At 34.5% G+C, this 26,243-nt stretch overlaps 1 protein-coding gene across 2 annotated transcripts in view; it reads right to left on the minus strand.

Moving 5' to 3' along the window:
* Positions 1-1,893: 1,893 nt before the first annotated feature.
* Positions 1,894-26,243, minus strand: part of AGBE (1,4-alpha-glucan-branching enzyme) — a 68,083-nt gene continuing 43,733 nt past the window's right edge. For both annotated transcript variants that reach the window (XM_069837852.1, XM_069837853.1), the window contains 4 exons: positions 23,677-23,848; positions 22,072-22,256; positions 16,276-16,524; positions 1,894-13,566 (listed from right to left, as the gene is read on the minus strand). In XM_069837852.1, coding sequence (XP_069693953.1) covers positions 13,522-13,566; positions 16,276-16,524; positions 22,072-22,256; positions 23,677-23,848 — 651 coding nt within the window. In that variant the 3' untranslated portion in view covers positions 1,894-13,521. The remainder of the gene's footprint in view (positions 13,567-16,275; positions 16,525-22,071; positions 22,257-23,676; positions 23,849-26,243) is intronic.

A 26,243-nucleotide genomic window follows, 5' to 3' on the forward strand; every position in this document is an offset into this window, starting at 1 on the left:
AATTGCTGTAAGTTTCACTCAGTCTCTAGTAGAAATGTGATTAATTCTTCCGAAAAACTACAACAACAAAGGCACAATTTTCTTTTGCTCTACTGGTTTTAGTGAGATGTATATCGTTGTAAACACGTAGTTTGCAGTCACAAATACTTTCAAAATAAAAATCGTTTGATACCTACCTACCTACCTCTACACAGACGATTTACAAATCTATATCCATACAACCCCTGACTCACTCAATGACGCAATACAAAATCTTAACGAGGACCTTGAATCTAAATCTGCATGGGCCAGAAAGTTTGGTTTGACTCTCAATGCAAGAAAATCACAAGCAATCCTAGTGGGACAACGTCTATTATGCAATATTACTCCTGCTCTTCCAGTCAAGTTAAATGACACAATAATCCCTTTTGCTTCCTGTGTTAAAAAACCTTGGAGTTTACTTTGATACGCATTTAAACTGGAATAACCAAGTAACCCATATTACCAAAAAAGTGCTTTCCATACTACATTTCTTAAACAGCATTCGAAAATTCCTTCTGCTATCACTCAAGAAAATACTAGTGGAAACACTAGTAATGCCCCACTTCGATTATTGTGATTTTCTACTGACTGACCTCAATGTCAACCAGTCGCAAAAATTACGTGTTCATAATTCTTGTGTTTGCTTCGTCTGCGATGTCTGTCGCGCTGACCACATTATCCCATCCTTCCAAACTCTAAACTGGCTATGGCTTAACGAACGTAGAAATTTTCATTCTCTTGTTCTCCTTTTCCAAGTCCTTCACACTTCTACACCTACCTACCTTGCCTCCCATTTCAGTTACCTGTCATCATCTCATAATCTCTTCACACGCACGCAAAATAGCCACATACTAGCCATACGAACACATAAGACATCATCGTATTCATCATCATACACAATCTTGCTCTCGGGCTTGTGGAATACCCTACCCAGTGACATCAGAGACTGTCGGAATTTAGTAGCGTTCAAAAGGAAACTTATTAAGCATTTTCTTACTGCGTAGAGTAGGTTAATTTTTACTTAATCAATAAAAGAAATGCTTCTCTCTTCTTAACTTTTAAAATAAACTGTCTAGCGTTTATTAATCAGTTAATCTTTTAGTACTTTGATTTTTATTGTATTTGTAAATTTAATATTAATTGTAATTATATTTGTATTCTTAATATTGTAGTTGTAATCCCCTGGTAGAAGGGAAGAGAAGGCCTGATGGCCTTACCTCTACCAGGTTAAATAAATAAATAAATATTCTAATGCATTCTTGTAGCCCTCTCCACTACTTGTTACCAATCTAGTTGAAAAGTCCAGGATGCAATACTAAGGAGACTGACCATCTCCCTAGGGCATTTTGAGCATCTGCTCCGAAATTCAAGTAAAGCTCTCTCCATTTCCATAAATAAATAATCCACTAGTTATGCAAAAATCACTTGCCAGACTGCAGTGACGTGAGATGTCATCCAAGAGAGCTTGTTAGACAGTGCCGGGAGACAGCAGGAGTGCTGTGCCTTAGTTTTGATTCTCTCTGTAGAGAATAATTGCAATACATTGCATTAATATGTTTCATGTACTATCTTTCTTCACCCCATATGTAAGAGTGTATCCTACTGTCCAGGTACTAGTTCGAAGTTCTTCCACATACAAGATTTGAGTTACACTACTTTGCTAAACTCAGCATTTGGCATGTTCTTTTTATTTCTCACTGTCTATTAGTTACTAATTTCCGTTAAGATCAGAAAATGGAAGTCCCCATGATGTTCACTTCCCCTGTCCAAGTATTCACTACATTACAACTGATAAAAATTTCTGTTTCACAATCAGGTGGTAATGGAAGTTCTCCAGGCATGTGTGTTATAAGAGGAAAATAAGCGTTGCAGTACTTTTAATAATATTTTATTTTTTTGACTTGATTTTTAGTACTCATGATGAATCATTACTCTTTGATACAATCATAAAAAAGTTAAAATAAAAAAATATTTGGCACTTTGACAGCTGTGCTTTAAAAACATATACAACAAGTTTCTAGCCACAGAGATAAATATCAATTCACTCAAATTCTACACATGCTAATTAAAGAAAATATACATCTATTTAGCTATCTCTGTGAACCACAGCAAGTAACTCCTATAGATTAGTATAGGTAAACAGTAACAAATGTTTGACATTACACAAATATAATCTTCACGCAAAACGAGGAATGTCTAAACTATCATTAACAAACATCTCTCCAACCAGAGCTCTAATTTTAGTATTCTAACAATCCAAAATAATTTAAAAATTTCCCAATATTGATAAAAAACTATTCTTATTAGCTAGTTCTAATGCCTAAAGCAAACTAGTACAGACCCAGAAACAAAATTTGGGCCATTTGAATTTTGTTTCTGGGTCTGTACATCTTTTGAGTTAACTGGTTGTTTCAGTCATCAGATAGGAAAGGAACTAGTTCTCAAAATGCTGCTCTGATACTAAACTTTGAACATATCATGTCATAAGAGCATTATTTTCTAATTCACAGCTGCTAAAAATTCCATACTCCTTCAAGTGTTCAACTTACTCTAATAAGAGATTAGATTCCTCACTATTGAGTTGAAATCCACGACATACAAAGGCACTAATTTACTTGTCATGTTGTTCGATAGATTGGATTTTTTTCACTTCATAATTATGTTAAAATCTTCAACCCAATACTAGAACATATGTTCAGACTCGCATTACGTGGGATCCAACATATGACAGCAGAGGAAATAATATCTATATCCTAACTCGATTCAAGCTTAACCAGGACTTTCATGTGACTTCTTGCCTCTGCTTCTAAGTCCATTAATTCCAAGAGTGATTAATTTGTTACAGATGTTGTTTTGGACCTGACACTTCCTGTACTGATACACCATGGTCCTAGATCAGTTCATTACAGAAATGTGTGAGTAGGGGGGGGGGGTCTCTTTCTCTCTCTCTCTGTCTCTCTCTAATGCTCAGGATTTAACAATGAATTTATCTTCCTTCTTGCTTCCTAATATTTGGATGTAAGATCCACAAAAGTCTCAAGAGATTCGCAACTTTCTAGATTTTCCATGTCAATATCCTCTTCGATTATGCACAACATGCATTTAGGAGAAGTCAATAAGCCAATTTGATTAAGGTGTTTACTGAGGCAATCACGACCAGTAACCAATCTGAGCACGACCACAGCAGATTTTCGATGTAGATCATGAATTAATCCAGATATGCCTGGCGTCCTATATATAGGACACTTGTAGAGCTGTTATACTTTTAATTATTGTATTGGTTCTTCTTTCGCTCAAGAGGTGGCAACAGTCAAGAGTGCTTCAGTAGACACAAAGCAAATGATGCATAGTCAAACTTGTACATTATTGTTCCATTTTGTTTAGCTACATGTGTTTGATTTGTGACTTACTGGAAAATGGCTTCAGATTCGCGTTCTAAATATGAAAAGTGAGTAATTCTTGTATAGTGGTTATCTTTTATGAGTCTATAATATTTGTATTACTTAGAAAACATATGAGAGATTATGCAGATATGGATATGTTGCATATATTTTACTTTCTGTTTTGTGATTATGGTTTGAGACTTGGTGTCCTATATGTAGGACACTAGGCAAATGCAAGCATCTGTATTTAGGGAAAGTATGAATAGGTACCAGTATGGAATTTCTTCATTTTGTCGAATTGTCCTTTCATGATTGCCTATATTTCAAATTTCTCAAATTAGTAACAAAGTATACAATATAATATAGGCCTATTTGTATTTATTTTAGCACATACCCAATGAAATTTTAACTCTATTGGAAGATGGGGGGATACATGTGCAGGTCGATAGAAGTACACATCCAGCCTCTAAACATTGCAAATGAAAATTTAACAGACAAGAATTCTGGTGATGAGGATGCTGTCACTCTCCAAGCTCTTAGCACCTGCTGAATTATCACAGTTGTTTGAAAATAATGACACTAACAAAGAGAAGGTAATATGTACCACTAACGGATGTACAGACCAACCTCCAAAGAAGGTACGAAAGGAAGGATACAAGAAGACATACAAGTGGTGTAACCATCCCTTAGTTATCGATATGACTAACTGGCCAGGAAAGCAAAATGTTCATAATGAATTGAGTCCAATGGAGTTATTTTTCCTATTCTTTGATTAAAATGTAATTTCTCTCATATTGAATAAAACTAATCGGTATCCTGCCTTGTGATGTTACCACTAATGAAATGTATTGCGTCATTAGCATACTTTTATTGAGTGGATATGTCCCAGTACCAAGCAGAATGTTTGGGAAACTGCACCCGATACCTGTAACAAACTTGTGTTTTCATCGAGTAATTAAATCTCACTTTCTTTTCATTGTAGTATTCTTAAATTTGTTATAAATGGACATGTAACTGTCATCACTTATAGAATATGTATATTTTTGTAGTTATAACAGCTTACGATGTAACATATTTAATTACACATAAGCAATATTCTTCATTTTACTTTCTAAAGATAAATATTGTTAGGCTTAATCCCATGTATGACACCAGTGATAGAAAGCTCCTGAAAATTCAATTTCATAATTTTGAAATGCTATATATATATTTTTAACTTTTATATTAATTAAATACCTACTCTAAACTCGTATTTTATACTAATTAATTACTCTAAACTCACATTTTCAGATAATGCAAAGAGGTAATCAGTTAGTAAAAATGATCCTCAATGGAACCACCAACAATCAGAATAGCGAAAACTTAGACCATAAGCCTATATGCAAAATGAAGGATGAAAACAAGAATGAGAAGAGCTTAAAGTTTGTCGCAGGAGAATATTGGGAACCTCTGCATTTCGAATATGACTTCCCACTTGTTAATAACAATATTTTGAAAGACTTATTAAATAATTTTTGTTCTTTAGAGTTTCTAGATAAGAAGAGCTTTCGGAGTCGCTTTCCAGCAAGGAAGATCACCTCTGTAGAATCTTTCCAAAAGCTACTCAAAATCAATGGTTCGATTTCATTAGTGATAGCGATGACTCAGTCAAGGATCCAAATGTGAACCCTGGAGATCTTGTTTCCTCATCTACAGACAGTGGAATCCATTACATAAAAAAACGAGTTAAAAGTAAATCTCTTCTGAAAAATGAAAAAAAAAAAAAAAATGCGCCTAAGACCAAGCTGTTGCCAATCCTGCTGATACTGACGTTAGTTTTCTGGAACAGAAAGAGAGGCAGAAAAAGAAATTGAGATCAGTCATCCTGGAAAGAAGTCGTGAAAAGCTCCGGAATTCTGGTCAGGCATAAACATCAAAGGCTACAAAAAAAAGAAGTTCCTGAAAGGACTCTAAAACCACCATGTAAAAATTGTAGATTTACTTGCATAAACGAAATTACGGAAGAATTTTGGAGAGAGATTTTTACAAATTTCTGGAAAATGTCCGATATAAACCATCAGAGAGAGTTCATAGCCCGATGCACCATCTCTATTAATAGACAGACCATTACCACAAAGAGCAATAGGGGGATCAACCTGGCGTACTATTTCTATAATAATGGACAGAAGATTCGTGTGTGCAAACATTTATTTATGTCTACGTTAGACATTAACCATTGGGTGATCAGTACAGTATTGAAGAAGAAGACACCAGAAGGTATTATTCAGCCAGATCTCAGGGGTAAACATGATTATCACAAGAAAATATCCAGGGACATAAAAAAATATATACGGGACCACATCAATTCAATCCCTAGAATTGAGAGCCACTACCTCTGATCGCAAACCTCAAGGGAATATATTGATGGAAGTAAGACCATTGTTGAAATATAGAGAGATTATGTGAATAAGTGTAAGGAGAAAGAGAAGGAATATGGAAGCCAATTGCTGTTTGAAAAATGTTCAATCAAGAATTTAATCTGGGCTTCTTTGTGTCAAAAAAAGACCAGTGTGATTTATGCGCAGCATATTCAACACAAAAGATGAACATCTCATGGATGAGTCTGCACTTGAAGATAGATACCAAACTCATATTAAAGAGAAGGATCTCTATCATGTCGAAAATGATTTGGATGAGAAACATGAATCCTCTCATGTCGTCAGTTGCTATGACCTACAAGCAGCACTTTCCACTCCTAATGGAGAAGTTTCTTCATTTTATTATAAATCTAAGCTATCCACATTAAATTTTACGATTTATAATTTGAAAACTAAAGAAACTGTGGGGGACAACGGAAGAATAGATTCTTATTCTTGATGTACATGTATTCTGTTTGTAAATTGAGAAACTTGAACATCACATACAAATATTTCATCAAAGGCCATACACAAAATGAGGGTGATGCCGTTCATTCTTTAACTGAAAAATAAATCAGAAGGACCCGTAAAGCTGGCCCAATTTATGTTCCTTCAAGTATTACCAAATAATAAATGCAAAAAAGACTAAACCCTTCTTCAGTGTTGTTGAATATAGTCACAAAGAATTCATAAACTTTAAAGATCTAGCTGACAAAGTAGACAACAATTTTAATGTCAATGGTATAAGAGTCTTTAGAGTTGAAAAAGATATCCCTTTAGTTTTATTATAAGACTATTTTTGAATCCCCAACTTTTGAGGAAGTGTCGATTTATTAACAGAAACAAAGGGAGGAAATGGTGCATACCACCCGCAAGAAAATACCAGTACTGGTGAGTTTTTCCAGTGAACTGGAAAAGCTCCAACTGTGGAAGGATGGACCAGCCTACAATTCTCCACCAAGCATTTCTACTCGAAAGAAGCAAGATTTAACGTCTCTTTTGAGTTGTAATAGCATTCCACAGGTTTATTACAGTTTCTATGCCTCTCTGTAATGCAGTACTTAGACTGAAATAATATTTGTTTCAATGTTCGTTTTATTTTCTTCATTTATGTTAATATAGTCAATTGCTCATGGATAAATATCAGTATTTATATAATTTGTATCGAACTGCGTACAAGAAAAAAAAATAATAATAAATTTACCATGGTATCTCATGGACTATGAACATGAAGAATGCCATCAAGTTGATGATATAATCTAATGTAATAATTATTGTAATGAATGACTTTTATTATAAATAATTGTAATGCATAACTGTGATAAATGACATTTTGGATGATAAATAATTATAATAGGTCTACCTGTATAACTACACACACTTCAGTGCTTCCTTTTTCTGAGAATATAACTCAAAGTTAATAGAAAAAGGTTGTTTTCCATTATTTCCTTCAGTAATTCCTTATATCATTATAAACAAGTAAATATTTTCAATAATATAAATTGAAAATAATTATTTTAAAATATTATTAATGGTATTAACATTACATCTCACGAAAATGCAAAGAAAGTCTTTCTTGCATATGTTTAAATAGTGTGAAATTATATTTTTAAAAATGTTTAAAATCACAATTCCTTCAAAAAAGTTAATTCCTATTATGATTGAACTCCCATTGTTATGAGAAAGTTACAAATTATTGTCCACAGTAGTCACCAGCACTATTCCAAACCTAACTAAATTTCAATCTCCATTTCCCGAAAGTAAGATATTTTGAGATGTAACACTCTTCTAGTGGAAGTAAGACAGGTTTTTACTTCATAATCGTCCTGTATTATTTATTCTTAGTAAATTCAATTTTAAGACCTATCCCTTTTTTTGGTAAGTATACATCCCATATTTTTCTAGTGTCCTATATATAGGAAGGTCCTCTTCTTGCAAATGTGCCTTCTATTAAATTTTTATCCCAATTATTGTGTTTTGTCATTTATTATGAACTGAAAAATACAAACATATTTTAAAAAATAAACAAAAAATAATTCAGGCATTTCTGGGTTAATTTTAAATTTTTCAATGAATTTTTCCATCTTGAATTTTAGTGTTCCACTACTGAATTGTTGTGATGGTTGCAGTTAACTCTCCTTTTTATAGTACTTTTAATAGTTTCATAAGAAAATATGTAATTTGTTTTAACGTTATTTTAGTTTCTTTCTTGGCTAACATATCTTATTTCTCATTGCCATTCAGTCCACAATGGGTGGGGAACCGTTGGAAAACTGTATCCTTATTTGAATTTTGAACTTGTTTTACCACGTAATGGATTTCTTTAATTTTATCCATTTTAGGGGATGTAGTTGAACTGACGGCCTGGATTGCAGCTTTAGAAATGGATAGAAAAACTATGTTTTCGCATTTGTGTACCCAAGCAAATATATTTTGGAGTGATGTTCAAATGCTTCAACTTCGCCATGAAAATTTGTTGTATACCTGACAACATTTTTATAGAAGAAAAAGTATAAGCAAGTAGCTCCTACTTCAGTTCCTTCATCTTGATCCATGAGAGAGCTATCTGTGTAAATGTACAGTCAATCTTTACGTGAATATCTTCTGTTAATTGTTTCTAGAGCAATGACCTTCGCTTCTTCAGGATTTATATCTCTCTTGTTGCAGACTTCATTAAGATCAAGGCAACAATTCACTTTGAACTTGTTAATCATATTATATCGAGATATCAAGTTTTCTTTCTCGGTTGATATTTCTAGATTTTCTCTAAACATTACTACCTCTTGTATGAATCCATTTTGTCTCTTTAGTGTAACTGTAGAGTCTCCAAATCTATACCATTTATCGAAATTTGGAAACCTTAATTCTTCATGGGTCAGGAGGGCTTGTGTTTCTAGATTTAGCATAACTGCTAATTTCTTGTATGGCTTCAATCACAGTAGTTTTGATTGCACCAGTGATGAGATGTAAAGCTTGGTTTGTGTAGTTTCAATATCTGCTTATTAATAGTTAATGAGGTTATTAACATTCACACAATATTTTAGAATAGGCCTATGTACGTGTTGTAGGTTGTGTTTAGTGTACAGTACGATTATTCAGTCCTAACAGTCACCAGCCATGTGTGCCTGGGTCAGGCGAGTCCATTAAGTTATGCCAAGGGATGTTCAGGTTAGTCTGTTGCCTGTAGTCAGAGCGATCGGATGTCACGCATGCGGTATAGCGTTGTGTTTCCTGTACAGTTAAGCTGTACTACATGCCTTTACCGACCGCTCGCCCTTATCTCTACTCCAGAACTCTCCCCACTACTCCTATTACTTCCCCTCTTTCACGTCTCTAACCTATCAGCACTAAATAATCGGTCTGTACTATTTGAACTGCCCATTTTGTTCCTGCGAGTCTTTTTAATAGTTTAATTCTTTTGGTTGCATTTACACTAACATGTTCAATGTGATTTTTTCATGCAAGCTTATTATCAAAATCTAGTACTGTACTAGATATCGTGCATTTTCTGTTCTTTGTATCTTCATTACAGAAATGAGTTGCCTAAAGGGATTTTGTGGTTTGTCTCAGGTACTACATTCATAATCTCGAGAAAGCTTGAGTAATTTGTATATAGATACATGAAAAGTAGAACATATGCAAGACCCACATTTACTATATAAAAAAAAAATTTTAATCAATAGCAGAGGCAATAAATATATTCGATAGTAGTGTGTGAAAATAGCAAATGTATAAGTATAATAAAGAAAACAAAGTACATAAGACCTTGGAGCATTCACTTACTTCTTAACTTCACAGAAAGACAGACATCGACAATCCCAAAAAGTACTTTGGATAATTTCAACACATATGTTGTCCACAGAATAGTGCAGAACTTTTCTGATTCATCAGGCAACAATTTAGAAGAGAAAGAAGATGAAGCAAATGGTAAATATTGCCACTGCCACACCTTTACATTAGGATGAACATAAACTCATGTTAAATACATCACACGCTCTATTCTATTTTGTAGTAATGTAAGAAACTGAAGCTTAAAGATGGACCTGGTCAGTATTATGCAGAGACTAAATCACCAACGGCAGGAGCCCAAGTCAGCATGCACTACTCTCCACAACAATATTAAAAGTTTTCCTACTCTATGTCAATAGAGTGTCAGGTCTAAAATACTTCTGTAATTTATTTACTTATACACTACTTAATTTCTTTATTTTGTATTTAATCAAAATAACCTAGCTTCTGACATTTTTACGGTAATAACACAATGTAAAGTAAAATCGCCATTAAAATTTTATTGTAGAGCTGCACACTCCATATCACTCACTACATTCATTAGCAGGAATGACTAATGTTTTCTACCAATAGAATTTATTCTTTAGGAACCAGAACAAGTATTGGTAGAAGCCATTTCACGGTGGTTGAAGCATGACCTTGGATGCGCTGTGGACGAAAATGCGACTACTCTAAGATTTCCACATGCTGTCCCTCACATAACCTATGCAAGACAACTAGACCATGCTTCAACTGGGGTGGAATGGCATCTAGATATAGTAATTATATTGTAATTAATATTAAGATCACCTGGTTCTATAACAATTGACATACTGAGTGATTGTGCACTTTCTATCATAATGCTCAAGAATTGTTTTTGCACTTTCACTGCACTCACAAAAAAAAAAAAAAAACTCTCATTAAGAACTAGCATGCAGTTCTTCAGAAAGCACAAATGGAAGACTGCCAAATCCAATCTACAATCAATCACTCGTGTGTGAAGCAGAATGATAACAAAACACTTAAGAATTCATTTCATACTTCTAAAATTTTATCCAACTCGGTTCTTCACTTGTCACTTTATATAAGAATAAGCTTACTCAAAAGAACAGATTTTAGATCTGTATCCTTGAACATAAATAAAACTAGCATTCTGACGAAAAGTCTCAGAAAAGGTTTTGTAGGTTCCAGAAAGGAAGCAGTGCGTATGATCAGACATACAACGACACAAAATTAATTGCCTCCTTTCTGGGACTTATAAAGTATCTGTGCAACAAAACTTTCTTCTAAGACCGTACATATCTTCAATGGATACATTTGAGAGGTATAAATTTATAAATGTATCGAATTATATATGTTGTGGTAAAGAATATTTAATTTCCACTGTCACTATCTCAGGTTTTCGGCATAGCTATAGAGAAGTTGGCACCACATACGTAACTATTCTCAAAGTCATGTCTACTGTTTCCTGTAATTTATTGTATGTAGAAAATTCTGCATTCACATTTCAATGCACTTTCATTGTAATGTTATTAATTTCATAAAAATATTTCACCTTAACTTGAAAATGTGATCACATTTTTTGTTTAAATTTACTCTCATGGCAAGATAAAAGAGTTACTGAACTGTAAAAGATCAAGTTTTGTCTTTTAGAATGCAATAATTTGTATAATTATTCTTATTGCAGCACCTTTACGACAAATTCACCCAAGAAGTTGGAAGTGATGTAAGTTCTGACAACATACATTTTTTCTATGAGAACAGTAAATTCAACATTATATTAAATCTATTGCATCTTCCATTATATTACTTACAGGGTTCGAGATATCAAAATATTGATGTACTTATTCTTATAGAATAAAAGCACTCCACGGCTGCGATCTCTAACTCTACCAATTTCTCCTGTGTGCGTGTAATAGTTTTTAAGTAGCATTCAGCACACCTCATCTACTGTATTTCACATAACCACCATGCTGTGATAGATAATTTTTTGAGGGTGCCATCTTTAAACTTCTTTATATGCAAAAGTTCTACTCATATTCGAAATTAAAGTGATCCCATGATTCACATAGCAAATATTATTCAGTACCTCTTAGTTGTATACCCAGTCTTAAACAAATATTGCGAAAGAAAAATGTCTAATTTAATATATTACTTTGTATTTTTCTAGATAGAACCGTTTTACCAGCAATTACATTATATTTTCCCTCACTAAGTATATTTAATATTCGTCAAAGTTGTTATAATAAAAACTTTCTTTCTTGAATAGAATTTGTGATCTTACACTAACTTACATACATTGCTATTTCATCCACTTCAATAAGTCGAAGTCTGCCATATTGAGATGATTAAACATATGACAAATGAAAAACGACATTGAGAGATTTTCAGATATCATTATGTCTCTGGTGAATTTAAGTGAAATCAATTGACTGGTTGTTCAAAAGTTATTTAATAACAGAAATACTTGGTGATCCTATGAGTTGATTTTCTTAAGGAAGAACACGTGCTCTAGAGATGTAGATGAAATAATTACAAATTTTTCTTCAACATATGGCCAGATTTGGTCCTACTATTTCAACCAAAGCTGTTATGAGATTGCAATTGGTTAAGTAGAGGTAGAGAGTTTTACTGCCATTGCTTATAACTAGGGGACGGATGTTGATGAAAAGTCATCTTCTTATTTTTCACATTAGGACGATGCCTATTAATATAGAGATCCTTTCATTTTTAATATCAACGTAAAAAATTAATTTCATATATTGCATTTTTTGATGCTTTTGAACTAATAGGTCATTTTTACATTTTTTTGGCATCTTTTGGTCATTTTTAATATTTTGAAGAACTTTTAGATAATTTTGAATGCATTTTACTTCCTTCTTTACATATAGGCCTGTTAAATCTTTTTCTAAGGAAAAAAATCAGTAGCAGGCCCTACTAGTAATTACCTACTGAATAAGTGAATAACAGTGAAGTTTGAATTTTATAGTTTGGAACAAACTCTAAAGTGTATCCCTTGTTTCACTGAAGACTTCACCTCACACAACAGAAATAATGTAAAATGCTTGACAACAGCTTAGTTTAAGTGAGGGCTTTGACCGCTACTGTTCTATTGTCGGTACGAGGGTGTCTTTAGAATTTAAGTTTGGAAGGGAGGAAACTTTCACCATTTCCTGGACAATAAGACGTTGTGTCCCCATTATGGTTCGGAAGGGATGTACTATAGTAGACAGTATTTTAACACAAAGATTGCAAGAATGCATGCTGCTCCACAATTTTTTTTGTCATTTACACTCCCTATCTGAAAGGTCTGGTAACAAAAGTGAAAAGTGGAAGGAGGAGGAGACGGAGAATAAAGGCACTGACATGGACCACCACTGATTGAAACACATTATAAAGTCTCATTGAAATTTATAGTTTTCCCTTAAAACTTTCATTTTGTTGCATGCCCTTTTCCTTTATCTTAGCCAAATTCCAGGAAGTTGCCTCCTCTCTCCGACATTTGCAAGGCAGTCATTGATACAAGGTGACTAATTTTTAAGAAACTGTAGTGCGAGTACAGTGAATAATATTTAAATGTCATTTTATTTTAATTTTATGTCATTTTATTTTAATTTTATGTCATTTTTCCATTATTTCAAGGGCATTTTTTGATCATTTTAAGTAGATTTTTAGGTCATCAACATCCGTCCCCTACTTATAACATACACGTGTTTCTCACATATACAGATACTTACACACAATGGTAACTATATAGAAAAATAACAAGATATGTTGCAGCATACAGTTTTAAAAACCAATTTCTTAAATTTTCATAAATCAAGCTATTAACTAAATGTTAATATTTATTTGTATGTATGATTCATTATATTAGAAAGAACGCAGCATGGAAGCAAAAAATCACGAGTCCCTGATCCACTGCATCGTTCCTTTCAGGGTGACTATTTCTGGAACTAAACCTTGGCATAAACTTGAGCTGTGCGAGAAGGCAGGTACAGCTGTAAGAAGTAAAACACATACATTGTGTAAACTACTGTGGAAATATCAATGGATAATAAAAATTAGTGATGGGTCCAACTGACTCTTTGGCACGAGCTACTCATCAGTTCACGTTCTTAAAGGTACAGTCACATGTCGCTACTTTTGCAGCGATGCAGTACAAAAAACTGCGCAACTCTCGTACTGCGACGTGTGAACAACGGTGCAACCCGAAAAGTAGCGGCTGCCGAACCTGCTGCTCGCTACTTTTTCATGCTGCATGCAGCTTAAAAGTAGCGACGTGTGAACAGGGTTCTCAGGGTTGCAGCCGCAGCATTTTTGATATCGGTTTTGTTGAAACTTTTGCTGCGGTTGCGACCAGTGTTGCCACCCAAATGTGCCAATGATACTTTTATTGTTTGGATGTATTTTAATGTTAGATGTGATGAAAATAAATTATTTGTAACAGTTATTAAATGCACAACACAGTCTGAGCATATTTGCTGACGATATAATTCACTTCTTAAATTTTCTGTAGCGTAGTTTCAAACAGGAGGGTTACCAACATTGATTACGTGAATATGCTGTTGGTTATCATTTTAAGTATATAGGCATTTTTAAAAGCTTTATAGTAAAAATAATGCCAATTTCTGTATACTAGTTAGGACAGAAAAGCAAATAATAGATAAGTAAGCTTTTGCATGAGTTCCATAATAATGCTAACATAACCACAAAATGTATATTGAGAAGTCAACACGGAGATGGAAACCTGCAGCATGACTGTGGCTGCAAAAGTAGCGCCTTGTGTGTGAACAGACTTGCAACCTTCAACCTCCAGTTGCAACTTTTGCTGCACTCGGGTTGCGCAGCACGAAAAGTAGCGTGCAGCGTGCTACTTTTGGCTTATGTGTGAACACGACACGCAACTTTTGCAGCTGCAGTACAAAAGTTGCGCAGCAAAAGTAGCGACGTGTGACCATACCTTAAGAAAGAGTCAGTTCATTCGCAAGTCAATTGCCAGCTCATTCATGCACGAGCAGGTTGGAACAACATCGTTGAAGAGCTGGTTATGTGAAATGTCGAAACTGTGCAATAATAGTCTCGTGACATTATGAATCAGAAGGATAACAGGCACGATCGTATGAAGTTATAAAATAGATGAAAACACAAAGCTTGCAACATAAACGTTAAGCAGTGTTATATGTATGTTTTGTCACACATCAGCTGATCGGAAGCCGCATAATATTGGTTCCACATCTGTCAGCTATTGGCATTCAGCATGGTCTCTCCAAGGTTATTTCTTCTCTGTCTTTCTCTAAGTTTCTAACGAACTACAGATGTCACATGATCATGCAGTGAATGCTATTGGTTACTCAAGAGTAGGAGTTGTGACACAAGCTGCATGCTATTTGCGAGTCGTGAGCTGAAGGAGCTCAAAGTGCCTTGTGAACAACTAGCTCTCAATGAGTGAACTAGCTCATTACCAGCTCAAAGGAGAGAGTTGTTCAAAAGAGTCTGTTCATGCACCAATGACCCATCACTAATAATAATTACACTAAACACCATCCCATGTCATTTTACATGCATTTCAAAAAGATACTTTTGGGGGGGGGGGATGGAGGTGCTTTGTAAGAACAACATATACATTACTCTAAAATGATTTTTATAAATTTCTTCCACTCTTCTATTCCCATACTCACAAGTTAGCTTCAAACATTTAGTAAAGTATGAAAATTCCTCTTTCTCCAATTTATAATTCTATTTCTCATTATGTAAACCACAAAGCACAATTATTCAATGTATTTTTGCCTTCACAGATTCATAGCTTAGAATACATTGCCATTCTACGTGCTTTTAATTTAGAATCAGTAAAATAACTTAGAATAATTCATAATGAATAGCACTTTGTGGTTTCGCAAGATTCATTATTATCTGAACATTTATTGATCATTTTTAATCGAGACAGATGAGAATTTAATGTATTTTAAAAACGTAAAATATTGAATTCCGTATTTCTCGCACAAATATATCTATAGTGCTCGGGAAAATTGGCACAAGTCAAAAATGTTAATTTTACAGGAGAAGGAAAAAAACTGTCTTCACACTGGTTTATATCAATTTGATTTTCTTCTGTATGAATTATTCTAATGGGAGAAATACTTATGTCTCTTTTCCGAAGCGAGCAGATGTTCCATAAGTTTTCAATAAGTTAATAAAAAAATTTTGTGGAAACTGACTTATGCCACTTTTCCCAAGCATTGCAGATATATCTGAAAAGTGTTATTTATTAGACTGAATCAACTGAGGACGACCTAAATGGTCACATGTTGTTTAGTCAACTGTCCTAAGACAGGTCTGAATCTCACAAGTGATACCAGTAAGGCACAACTTGTAAGGCAACTTGCATACATCATTGACTAGCGTATTACACTAATCAGATTTCAAATGTATACAAACAATTTTTCTTCCTCTGATACGTAATGTCAAGTGAGATGTACTGCCTGATAATAGATGTACATATCAGCCAGAATCTCACAGGTAAATGGTCACATGATTATGAATTATTTTCTTTGATCAGACAAACAAAATCACAATTTGCTTTGTGTTATTTTCAAGTATTACAGAGTCCAATGTAATTATCTACAGCATCTCACACAGTCTGTGAGAGTCTAATATAATGTATCATTGTAAAATGTTTACTGAAGTAAAAATTAAACGTGTTTTTGTACCTTAATTGAATTTCTTCTGCCTGAGAATCCTTCTGGGTAAGTGAAATGATGAACATTTGAATCCACTCGCTGGAAGCCTCCATATTTTCCATTATCTGTATCGAGAACCACCTTGTACTCTCCTGGAATCTCTAGTCCTACACGGTAACCAGTGAAACTTTTGGTCGGATGGAAATTGAAGACGAACAGCAGCTCACCTCGTTCAAAAACCACGACCTTATCATCCTCGTGTTTGCAGCTCACATACCCCTGCAAATATTCAGATGAATTGTTCAAATCTACTCTGCTGAATATCTACATCAGTATCTATAAAGATTTTGTAAAACATTTCCAATTGTCATTTATTAAGCTCAGACGTTTAAGTTACAGTTCTTGGAGAACTATTATAGAAGTATACTCTTGCTTACATCAAAATACAAACAGTTGCCCTTGTAAGTGATTGCATCAAGTCTTGGCAAAATGAAATGTTGTGCCAAAGTCAGTGATGCAAGCACAAAGCTCAAGAGCAAAGTAGTCTCAAATTGCAAAGAACACTGTACAAACAATTCTGCTGTGTTCAGTGGTCGTAATGTTAGAAGAAACAGAACTAGAGGCAGGTTCATTTATCTCTGAGCATATCAGCTCTAATTATATCATTTTACCTAAATCTTCAACAGCAAAATAAAGGCATTGATTAAACAGCTACGAAGTGTAATTTACCTATAATCCCTTCTGATGGAGTAATGGTACGCGCGTCTGAACACGCCTGGTTGACGTTTTTTCCGGGGTTTTCCTTCAACCCAATACGAGTAAATGCTGGGTAACTATCAGTGCTGGACTCCGGACTCATTTCACCGGCATTATCACCTTCATTTCATTCAGATGCTAAATAACCTGAGATGTTGATACACTATTGTAAAATAACCCCATGTGACTCTATTCCCCCTGGTTTGTGTGTGTGTGTGTGTGTGTGTGTGTGTGTGTGTGTGTGCACGCGCGCGCACGTGCGTGACAGCATTCCTTTTTTTTTTTGTAGTATACCAAAAAAAAAAAAAAAAGCATTTTATAGAATTATTTGAAGAAATAGCGTTTATTATCTAAAACCTGTTTTGCTATTTTATGTAATTGAGAGAAGTAAACGAAAAAAAAATATTGTGACAGTGACGTGAGATTCGAACTCACGACCAGCGTCCCGCAAGAGAGAAGATCGCGCGGAGCACTTTGGGATGGCGCGCGGTGGAGAGGGGAAAGGGCCAACGCGGCGAGAGAGTGGAGAGAGAGTGTGCACGCATCTGGTGCTGGTAGAGAGGAGAGGTCTCTGGATTTTTCTGGAGTGCCATCTCTAGAGACGCGTGGAACTTTCGAGGCTACGTCGCTGTGGTTATAAATTACGGTCGCGAAGGAACGACAATAGTTTTCAGTTTATTAGTCAGCCAGTCAGTGAGAAAGCCAGAGCAAGCAAGCCAGTCTTGTGTACCGGAGTTCGACTCGAGTGTGCGTCCACATCTGCGTCAGCATCCGAAGGCCTGAGTTCGAGTGCAGTGGACCGCAGTTGGAGGGACCTGAGTTCGAGTGCAGTGGACCGCAGTTGGAGGGACCTGAGTTCGAGTACAGTGAACTGTCTCTGAAGGTCTGTGGTTCGAGATACTGTGAACTCGAGTGACTGAGCTAGAAGAACTGTGAACTGAGAACTGATAGTTCTGATTTGTAAATAGTGCTTTGTAAATATTAGTTAAGATTAACAGTTCATTGTTGTTCGTACTAGTCCAAGTAAATTGTCATTGTCGTCAGTGGAGTGCTATAACGAATACTGTGTTGAGTGAAAATCCAATTGTTGATGAGAGCGTTTAAGGCGAATTGTAGAAAGGAATTATTGTTGGAAGAATAAAACCCTGTTATGAGTTAAATAAAATTACAATATGAAGAGTTGAAGTTTCCTTATCAGTTTCTCTAATGATGAAAGTATAACTAAGAATTAATATATATAGTATTTTTACCTAGTGAAACAGTGTTAAAATTTGGATTTGCTTCTGAGAAAAGTATTCATTAGGGACTAGTATGATACTAGAATTTTTTGTTGTACTATATCAAAGGGAAAGTTCAGGATAACAGACAGGGTTTAGAATTGAACGGGTTACATAAGCTTCTTGCCTATGCAGATGACGTGAATATGTTAGGAGAAAATCCACAAACGATTAGGGAAAAACACGGGAACTTTACTTGAAGCAAGTAAAACGATAGGTTTGGAAGTAAATCCCGAAAAGACAAAGTATATGATTAAGTCTCGTTACCAGAATATTGTACGAAATGGGAACATAAAAATTGGAGATTTATCCTTTGAAGAGGTTGAAAAATTAAAATATCTTGGAGCAACAGTAACAAATATAAATGACACTCGGGAGGAAATTAAATGCAGAATAAATATGTGAAATGCCAGTTATTATTCGGTTGAGAAGCTTTTGTCATCTAGTCTCCTGTCAAAAAATCTGAAAGTTAGAATTTATAAAACAGTTATATTACCGGTTGTTCTTTATGGTTGTGAAATTTGGATTCTCACTTTGAGAGAGGAACAGAGATTAAGGGTGTTTGAGGATAATTTTCTTAGGAAAATATTTGGGGCTAAGAGGGATGAAGTTACAGGAGAATGGAGAAAGTAGCACAACACAGAACTGCACGCATTGTTTTCTTCACCTGATATAATTAGGAACATTAAATCCAGACATTTGAGATGGCAGGGCATGTAGCACGTATGGGCGAATCCAGAAATGCATACAGTGTGTTAGTTGGGAGACCAGAGGGGAAAAAGACCTTTGGGGAGGCCGAGACATAGATGGGAGATAATATTACAATGGATTTGAGGGAGGTAGGATATGATGATAGAGACTGGATTAATCTTGTACAGGATAGGGACCGATGGCAAGCTTATGTAAGGGCGGCAATGAACCTGCAGGTTCCTTAAAAGCCATTTGTAAGTAAGTAGTATATTAAAGGAATAAGCTATTAAAATCTGCACAGTTGTATTACTTTCACCCTGTGTAGCATATATGGAAATGAATGTAACTCAATCAATGTTGAGTTAAATAACTATGGTTTGAATTATGTTGCCGAAAAAAAGACCAAAACAAACAAAAACCCATGAAACTATAAAAAAAAAAAAATATATGCACAGATATATGCTAAGAAGGATACATTTTGCTTTAACAGTGTAACACTGAACGAACGTTCATGTTTAAATTTAACAGCAACTGGCAATTATTGTAATTAAAAAATCAACAATCGCAATATTACAAACAGCTGATGTCTCCCTTCACCCCTGCCTGGGAACAATATTAATTTTCTTGTCAGTGTCAGAGTTATATTTTGTGGTCCACATGCACTATAGCAAGTGAAAGCAAAATCAATATTCAGCTTGCATGGTTCTCGGTATGCCATATTCCAAAAAAGTTAAGTTCCAGCTGCGTCCTGAAAAACGAAACATCTGAAAATATTACTCAAATTGAAATTTAAAAACGATTATGCATTCTTCGGACTCACTCGTATTTCACTGAAAATACAGTTTATCGCGGTATATATATATATATATATATTAAAGGGTTTTAATTGTGATAATAGGATTTCATTGTGTGATAAGTTTTCTAAGGGTACAATGCTTCTCTAGTAATCCCATCAGAATTAATTACATTTTTATCAGGACAAAGATCTGTTCAATGATGTCCTTGGAAGGATTTACAATCATCCTCTTAATATAGTGAGATTATTTCCTTGATGTCCTGCTGGCAACAGATCCTATGTGAGGAGTTTTTGAAATGCTTATTTACATAATTCTGGTGCACAGTAAAGAAATGTGTGTGTATATACGGCGAGTATATAAAACAGCAAGAAAAAGAAGAATAGAATTTTTTAAGATTTTGGTGTGTGGTGTGCCGACAGTGTTTAATTAATAGTGGGGCTCTTTTCTTTAACCACAAATAACTCCAAAATATATAGAAGACAATAAATATTGAATCCATTTTCCAAACATTCGATTAATTACAAACTTGTCAATATGCAAACTTTCAACAAGATTCTGCCATTGATTATACAACTGTGGTTCCAATGAATAAAAAAAAAGTATCTGAAGATAGGGTTTTTACTGTTGACTTATGGCTACCACAATCCCCTGATATGAACTCTCGCGATTTTTATTCGTTGGAAAATTGAAATGAAAACAATCCCCACATGTTGGAGTAACAGAAAGACAATTTCTAGAGAGACAAAGTGTCAATTTCAAAATATTAACTTCGATGTATGGATATTTTTACGAAGGTGTAAAAAATGTATACATGCAAACAGACATAATCTCCTTCAACATCTATAGGTAAATGTCTATGTTGCATCCTACATTTCCTCTATTTGCTATGTCCATGCAGTCACAGAAATAATTGCACTGTGTATCATATGCACACAAGATATGCAGGCATGAACATGCCTCACCCCAATCAAAATCTTACAAAATGACAATATCTGTCCTTATGACCAGACTCTAGATAAATATCAAATGGTTCCATTTTGCAGTAGGACAAGTGTCTTGTAGGAACTGCGATCAATAAGCATGTGAAATGTAAGAAACACTGTTATCCTTACGACGTGTATCTGTCATGATAATGAAATGGGAGTGAAGGAATGAAAACAATGTTTATTTCAGTTACACAGTACAGAAAAAGTATATGGAGTTATTGGTTTCTTGCCGAGAGAATATTGTAAAATAGCATTAATGATTCCCTGCTATGCTGAAGGTCATGATAACACATAGTTCGAAGCACAACTGACCACCAGGTCTACATCATATTACGAGTTGTCATGTATCCACAGTTGGAGCTGAAAATCTTAGTTAACACTACCCTATACCTGAAAAAATCAGAGCTCAAATATGCACGATGTTCCGGATTAGTGAATTTAGTAATTTAAAATAGGAATGTTTCAATATAAGTTCCATTGTAAACTGTAACTTTTGGAACTAATTAAAGCTATAGAAAATGTAAATGGCATTGGAGATAAAAGAATATTGTTGCTGATATCACAAGAAATATTTGCGAAGTCTTAAACAAGTAAAATGGAAATAAATTATTCAAGATTACATAAGTCTGCTTAGGATAGCAATGAAGATTTTAAAAATGTATTTATAGAAATTAGAGTCAATAAATTAAAAAATTATGTATGTTTTAACCAATTCTAACTATACAAGTACAAAGTAATAATTGTGTCATCTATGCAGCACTTTCAGAACGACATGATTCTTTGAAGTTTAATGTGACATAGTAAATCAGTCGGAATCAATGAAGGCAGTGAAGATTTGTCAGTCTTATTTCAGATAGTAATTTGAGAGGATATAGATTCCTTATAAATTTGAACAGGACACGAAAACAGATTTCTGCTTATCTACATGGATGATGACGCCTTTGTAAATATATCGAGTGGCTGACAACTTTTATGGCCTCCATAAATAACTCAACTCATGTCTCCAGCAGTCTTAACAAAACCATTCACCACAGAAGGCAGAGCAGTTAGGAAAATGCTAAAGGCCACCATTATCTTCAATCACAAAACAGGCCCTCACAGAACTGTTTCAGTGTCATCCAATAGTCTACTCCATCCTCTTGGTCTGCAGTTCACCATTTATTATGACCAGCTAATCTCAAATGTTTGAGTTTCCATCTAAAAGAAATACCAATTCTCCCTCTCATGTAGACCGAGCACCATGACATTTCAAGAAAGCAATATTAAGTACACTCAAACTTTACAGTACTAATGTTCATTTGCTACAGAAGTAACAATTACCGAATCTTTGTGCAGCCACCCATATCGTTCTTCTAAATGGTTCATATCACAATCAAATGCATTCAGGAACTTGTATTTAAGTAACTCATCATCCACCAGATGCCATTGTCTTCTTGCATAGTGATACGAGTCATTGTTTCCAGCCCGTGGAAAATCCAGCCACTCAGGGTGTCCAAATTCATTTCCTGTTAACAGAATGACATATTACTTCAACTTTTGTATCACTGTTATTTCTGTTCTACAAGACGAAGATATATTAAGCATTTTTTTTTTATTTAAGGGGCCATGTACACCACTGAGGGTAAAAGTATGTATTCTACTTTTTAATTTTCTTTATTTCATTAAATGAACTTTTCTCTTTAGTTTAGCGAAAAAAAAAATAATTATAACCAATATTTCTCGACTTATGACCTAAAATGTGAGAAAGTATCATTTAGCACTTCACATCTTGCATAACTTACATTGTTTGAAACAGTTTTCCTGATAACTCGTACAATTTTTTAGATAATTTAATGAAAATTTGCAAGCATATCTATTTCATAGAGAAGAACAAAACTGACCTCTATCACTGTTATATCTCTACTAGTTTTTATTTATTTATTTTTATTTGGGAAATAAATGTGAAAATTTTTTATTCATTGAGAATAAAATCAGAAGAAAATAATTTGAATATTATTTATATCACTAAAGAATGATAAAAAAATAAAAACTTGAACAAGGCTCGAACTCACAACCTTCGAATCATTAAGCGAACACACTACTGCTGCTCTACGAGATGCAGATGTGAATGACTCCTGCTTAAACATCTTAGTTCTAAAACTGCTTCTATAAGCGCCTGCATCATGTAACATCACCGTTATCCGAAGTGGACTTTTCCAGATACAATGCACTGCGCATGTACAGTAAACAAGGGCACCCAAATGTATGCTACTTGTGGACTGTCTTGCGAAGCTTGTTGCCTACATAGAAGGACTGCTGCCAAGACTTGGTCCATTTTTGAATTTCGTATCTGTACATCTATTATCAGGCAGTATATCACACTTGACAATATGCGTCAGAGGAAGAACAATAATTGTTTGTATACATCTAAAGTCTGATTGGTGTAATATGTACTTAGTCGGCAATGTATGCAATGGAGGGGGAAAAGAACTGGCCACTCTACCCCATTATCTCCTGGTCTACTTACTTCACGAGTGGTGCCTTGTTGGTATCACTTGTGAGGTTCAGACCTGTCTTTAGACAGTTCACTAAACAACAACAAAAACATCTGTCCCTGCAGATCTCTATGCCAAAATAATATGGAATATAGCTTCATCATGGAGTGTTTTTTTATTTTTGTAACAACAAAGCCTACAGAAATGCATGAATTTTTCTCATATCTTAAGATTACACAATATGTATAAAATAAATGTTGTGTTCACGAAACTTCACAGAATTATTCAAATTAAAAAAAAAGTTCCCCTTCAGTACAAGTTTCCAGTTCAGTACCTTGGTACATTGAAGATACTTTTATCAAGGCATTATGATTTTCTTTTGTCATATTAGAATGATATTAATTAGGGCTTTTACAACAATCTAAACACAAAACCTTAAGTATATGCTTACCCATGAAGTTGAGATATGCCTCTCCTCCCAGTCCATTAGTGATCAGTCTTATCATCTTGTGTAGTGCCAATCCCCGATCAATGATAGCCGACTGTTCCGATATGGTTGACATGTGGGTGTACATTTCCTTGTCCATCAACCAAAATGCTATTGTCTTGTCTCCAACCAAAGCCTTTAAAAAGACAGTGCTTTGAAATCATATTTACTTGGGCTCTTATAATGACAATGAGGGTTTACATCTACAATAATTAGATAGTACACAGAGAACTAGTAAAGAAGGCACTTTCAAGAATTCAAAGAAAGAGACAAAGTGTTCAAGAATTGCTTCCAGGTCTAAAAGAGAAGGCAGTACACAGAACAGCAGTAAGAGAAGAAACCAAAAGAGTGATTGAAAAGTTTTAAAGAAAGAATAACATCTCTTGTTAGTATCCAAGCCGAAAAGATGAAATAACAATTCATTCATGATCCAGAAACAAATAGATCCACACCTGTGGAGTAATGGCTAGCACATCTCACCGTGAAACCAGGTGGCCCAGGTTCGAATCCTGGTTGGGACAAGTTACTTGGTTGAGGTTTTTTCCAGGTTTTCCCTCAACCCAATATGAGCAAATGCTGGGTAACTATTGATGCTGGACCCCAAACTCATTTCACCGGCATTATCACCTTCACTTGATTCAGATGCTAAATAACCTGAGATGTTGATACAGCATCGTAAAATAACCTACTAAAAAAAAAAAAAAAAAACAAATACAAAACAAAGTTTCAAAGTACCTTCTATTCCGTCTAAAGAAAGAATATTAACTCTTTAAAGAGATCATAGTTCAGATATTAAGGAGGGAAATATTAGTGAAATTCAATTATTTTTTCTCAGCAATAAATAATTCTGTAATCTTGAAGTTTTACATGGTTAATATTCTCTATTTCTGCAATTTTATACTATTTTCAGATTTAGTAAAACTATTACTATGGGTAATTAGCAATACAAAATGGCAGCTGCATTTTATGCATAACGTTACCATACATCCGAATTTATGTGGACACATCCGCATTTTAAGTCTCAAAGTAACAGTCTACATACATTTTTACGATTCCTCTTTTAGTCCGCATTTTCAGGTTTTTTAAATTATTTTTCTTTATTGGTGACATCTAGTGTTGTATTTGGAATACAGGAATTGGCTTTCTGGGAATATGCATTGAGTATTGAGATATATCGCTTATATCATCTACAACTGATCTATGAAACTACCGAGAGTATATTCATCCATGATGGGGCTACTGTATACTGCTTATAATCAATCTATGAGGCTAGCGATAGCCGTTAGTGCTTTTCGTTTGCTGTTTGTGTGTTGCTAGTATGTTTGGAACTTCGAAGTACCTACTATTATTCATACATCACCTTATTAAATTAAGTGCTATTTTTCCTGTAAATCATTTTATTATGTAAGTTGAAATATCATTTTAATAACTATTAAAACATGCAGTACGAAGATACTATTTTAATTTTATAGGTTAAGGTTTTTGTTGGGTGAATAAAACAGGTTTTACCTTGTTTTTATTTAAGGTTATTTTCCATCACGCTGAAGAAGAAATGTGCATTTACAGATGAACTACAAGAAAAATATCCTTGTTTTCATCCTGAAAGAGTACAATGGGAACCAGAGTGTATGACTTGCTGCCCAGGGACCTATGTTTCAATTGCAAATCATAGCTCGAGTAACTTGGAATTCAACACATTAAGACAGAGAAGCATACAAAGTGTGTTAGGGGTGCGAGTTCATTGGATAAGGTGACCATTTTTTTTTGTAAAGCCCAACTGCGAACTGGAATATAATATAAATGCTGCTTATGGCACTCTTGTCTTCCATACACACTACAGCAGTTACGAATCTATTGATTGTACTCTTGTATTTTTTTTTTTAATATTGTAAGGGCCTTTGAATTCATTCAATTAAATTGTATTAAGAACTAAATAAACATATTACCTACTGGGTAATGTATAATATTATAGTCTCTTTCATTCAACAGTCAGAAGAACAAGTTGGTTGGTGCTATTGGGGAAAATGTGTCTGCATTTTGGGGTTTCAGAACATGGTAACCCACAGTCTAGTATATACAGTCACGAAGCTTGAATTGTGAGGGTGCTAGGAACAATAGACTGTGCAGGTACTATTTCGCATTGTCTGTAATGAGGCGATATTAGCGATCCTAGTGGTTAGCAACTACCTATGGATGCATATTTACTACGTATTGAGCTTCGTGACTGTATATACTAGACTGTGGTAACAGTATTTATGCATTCCTTGATAATTTTCATAAATAAGAATATTTCTGAGTGATTCTTCCTCCTACTTAATTCCTGAATATTGTATGAATAACATCATTTACAATCTTGAAATATTTTCAGTGGAATTTGTTTTTACTTTAATTCCTATTTTAAAGTCAATTTTTTTATTTTCTAGATAAAAAAAGAAACTGTAAGTCTTACACCTATGGTTCTTGGCAGGATCGTTCACAAGTATGAAATGCATTCACACGCAAAATTTCACTGCAATATCTTAAAAAAATGT

The sequence above is a fragment of the Periplaneta americana genome, chromosome 10 (genome assembly GCF_040183065.1).
Source record: "Periplaneta americana isolate PAMFEO1 chromosome 10, P.americana_PAMFEO1_priV1, whole genome shotgun sequence".
Classification (NCBI taxonomy): domain Eukaryota; kingdom Metazoa; phylum Arthropoda; class Insecta; order Blattodea; family Blattidae; genus Periplaneta; species Periplaneta americana.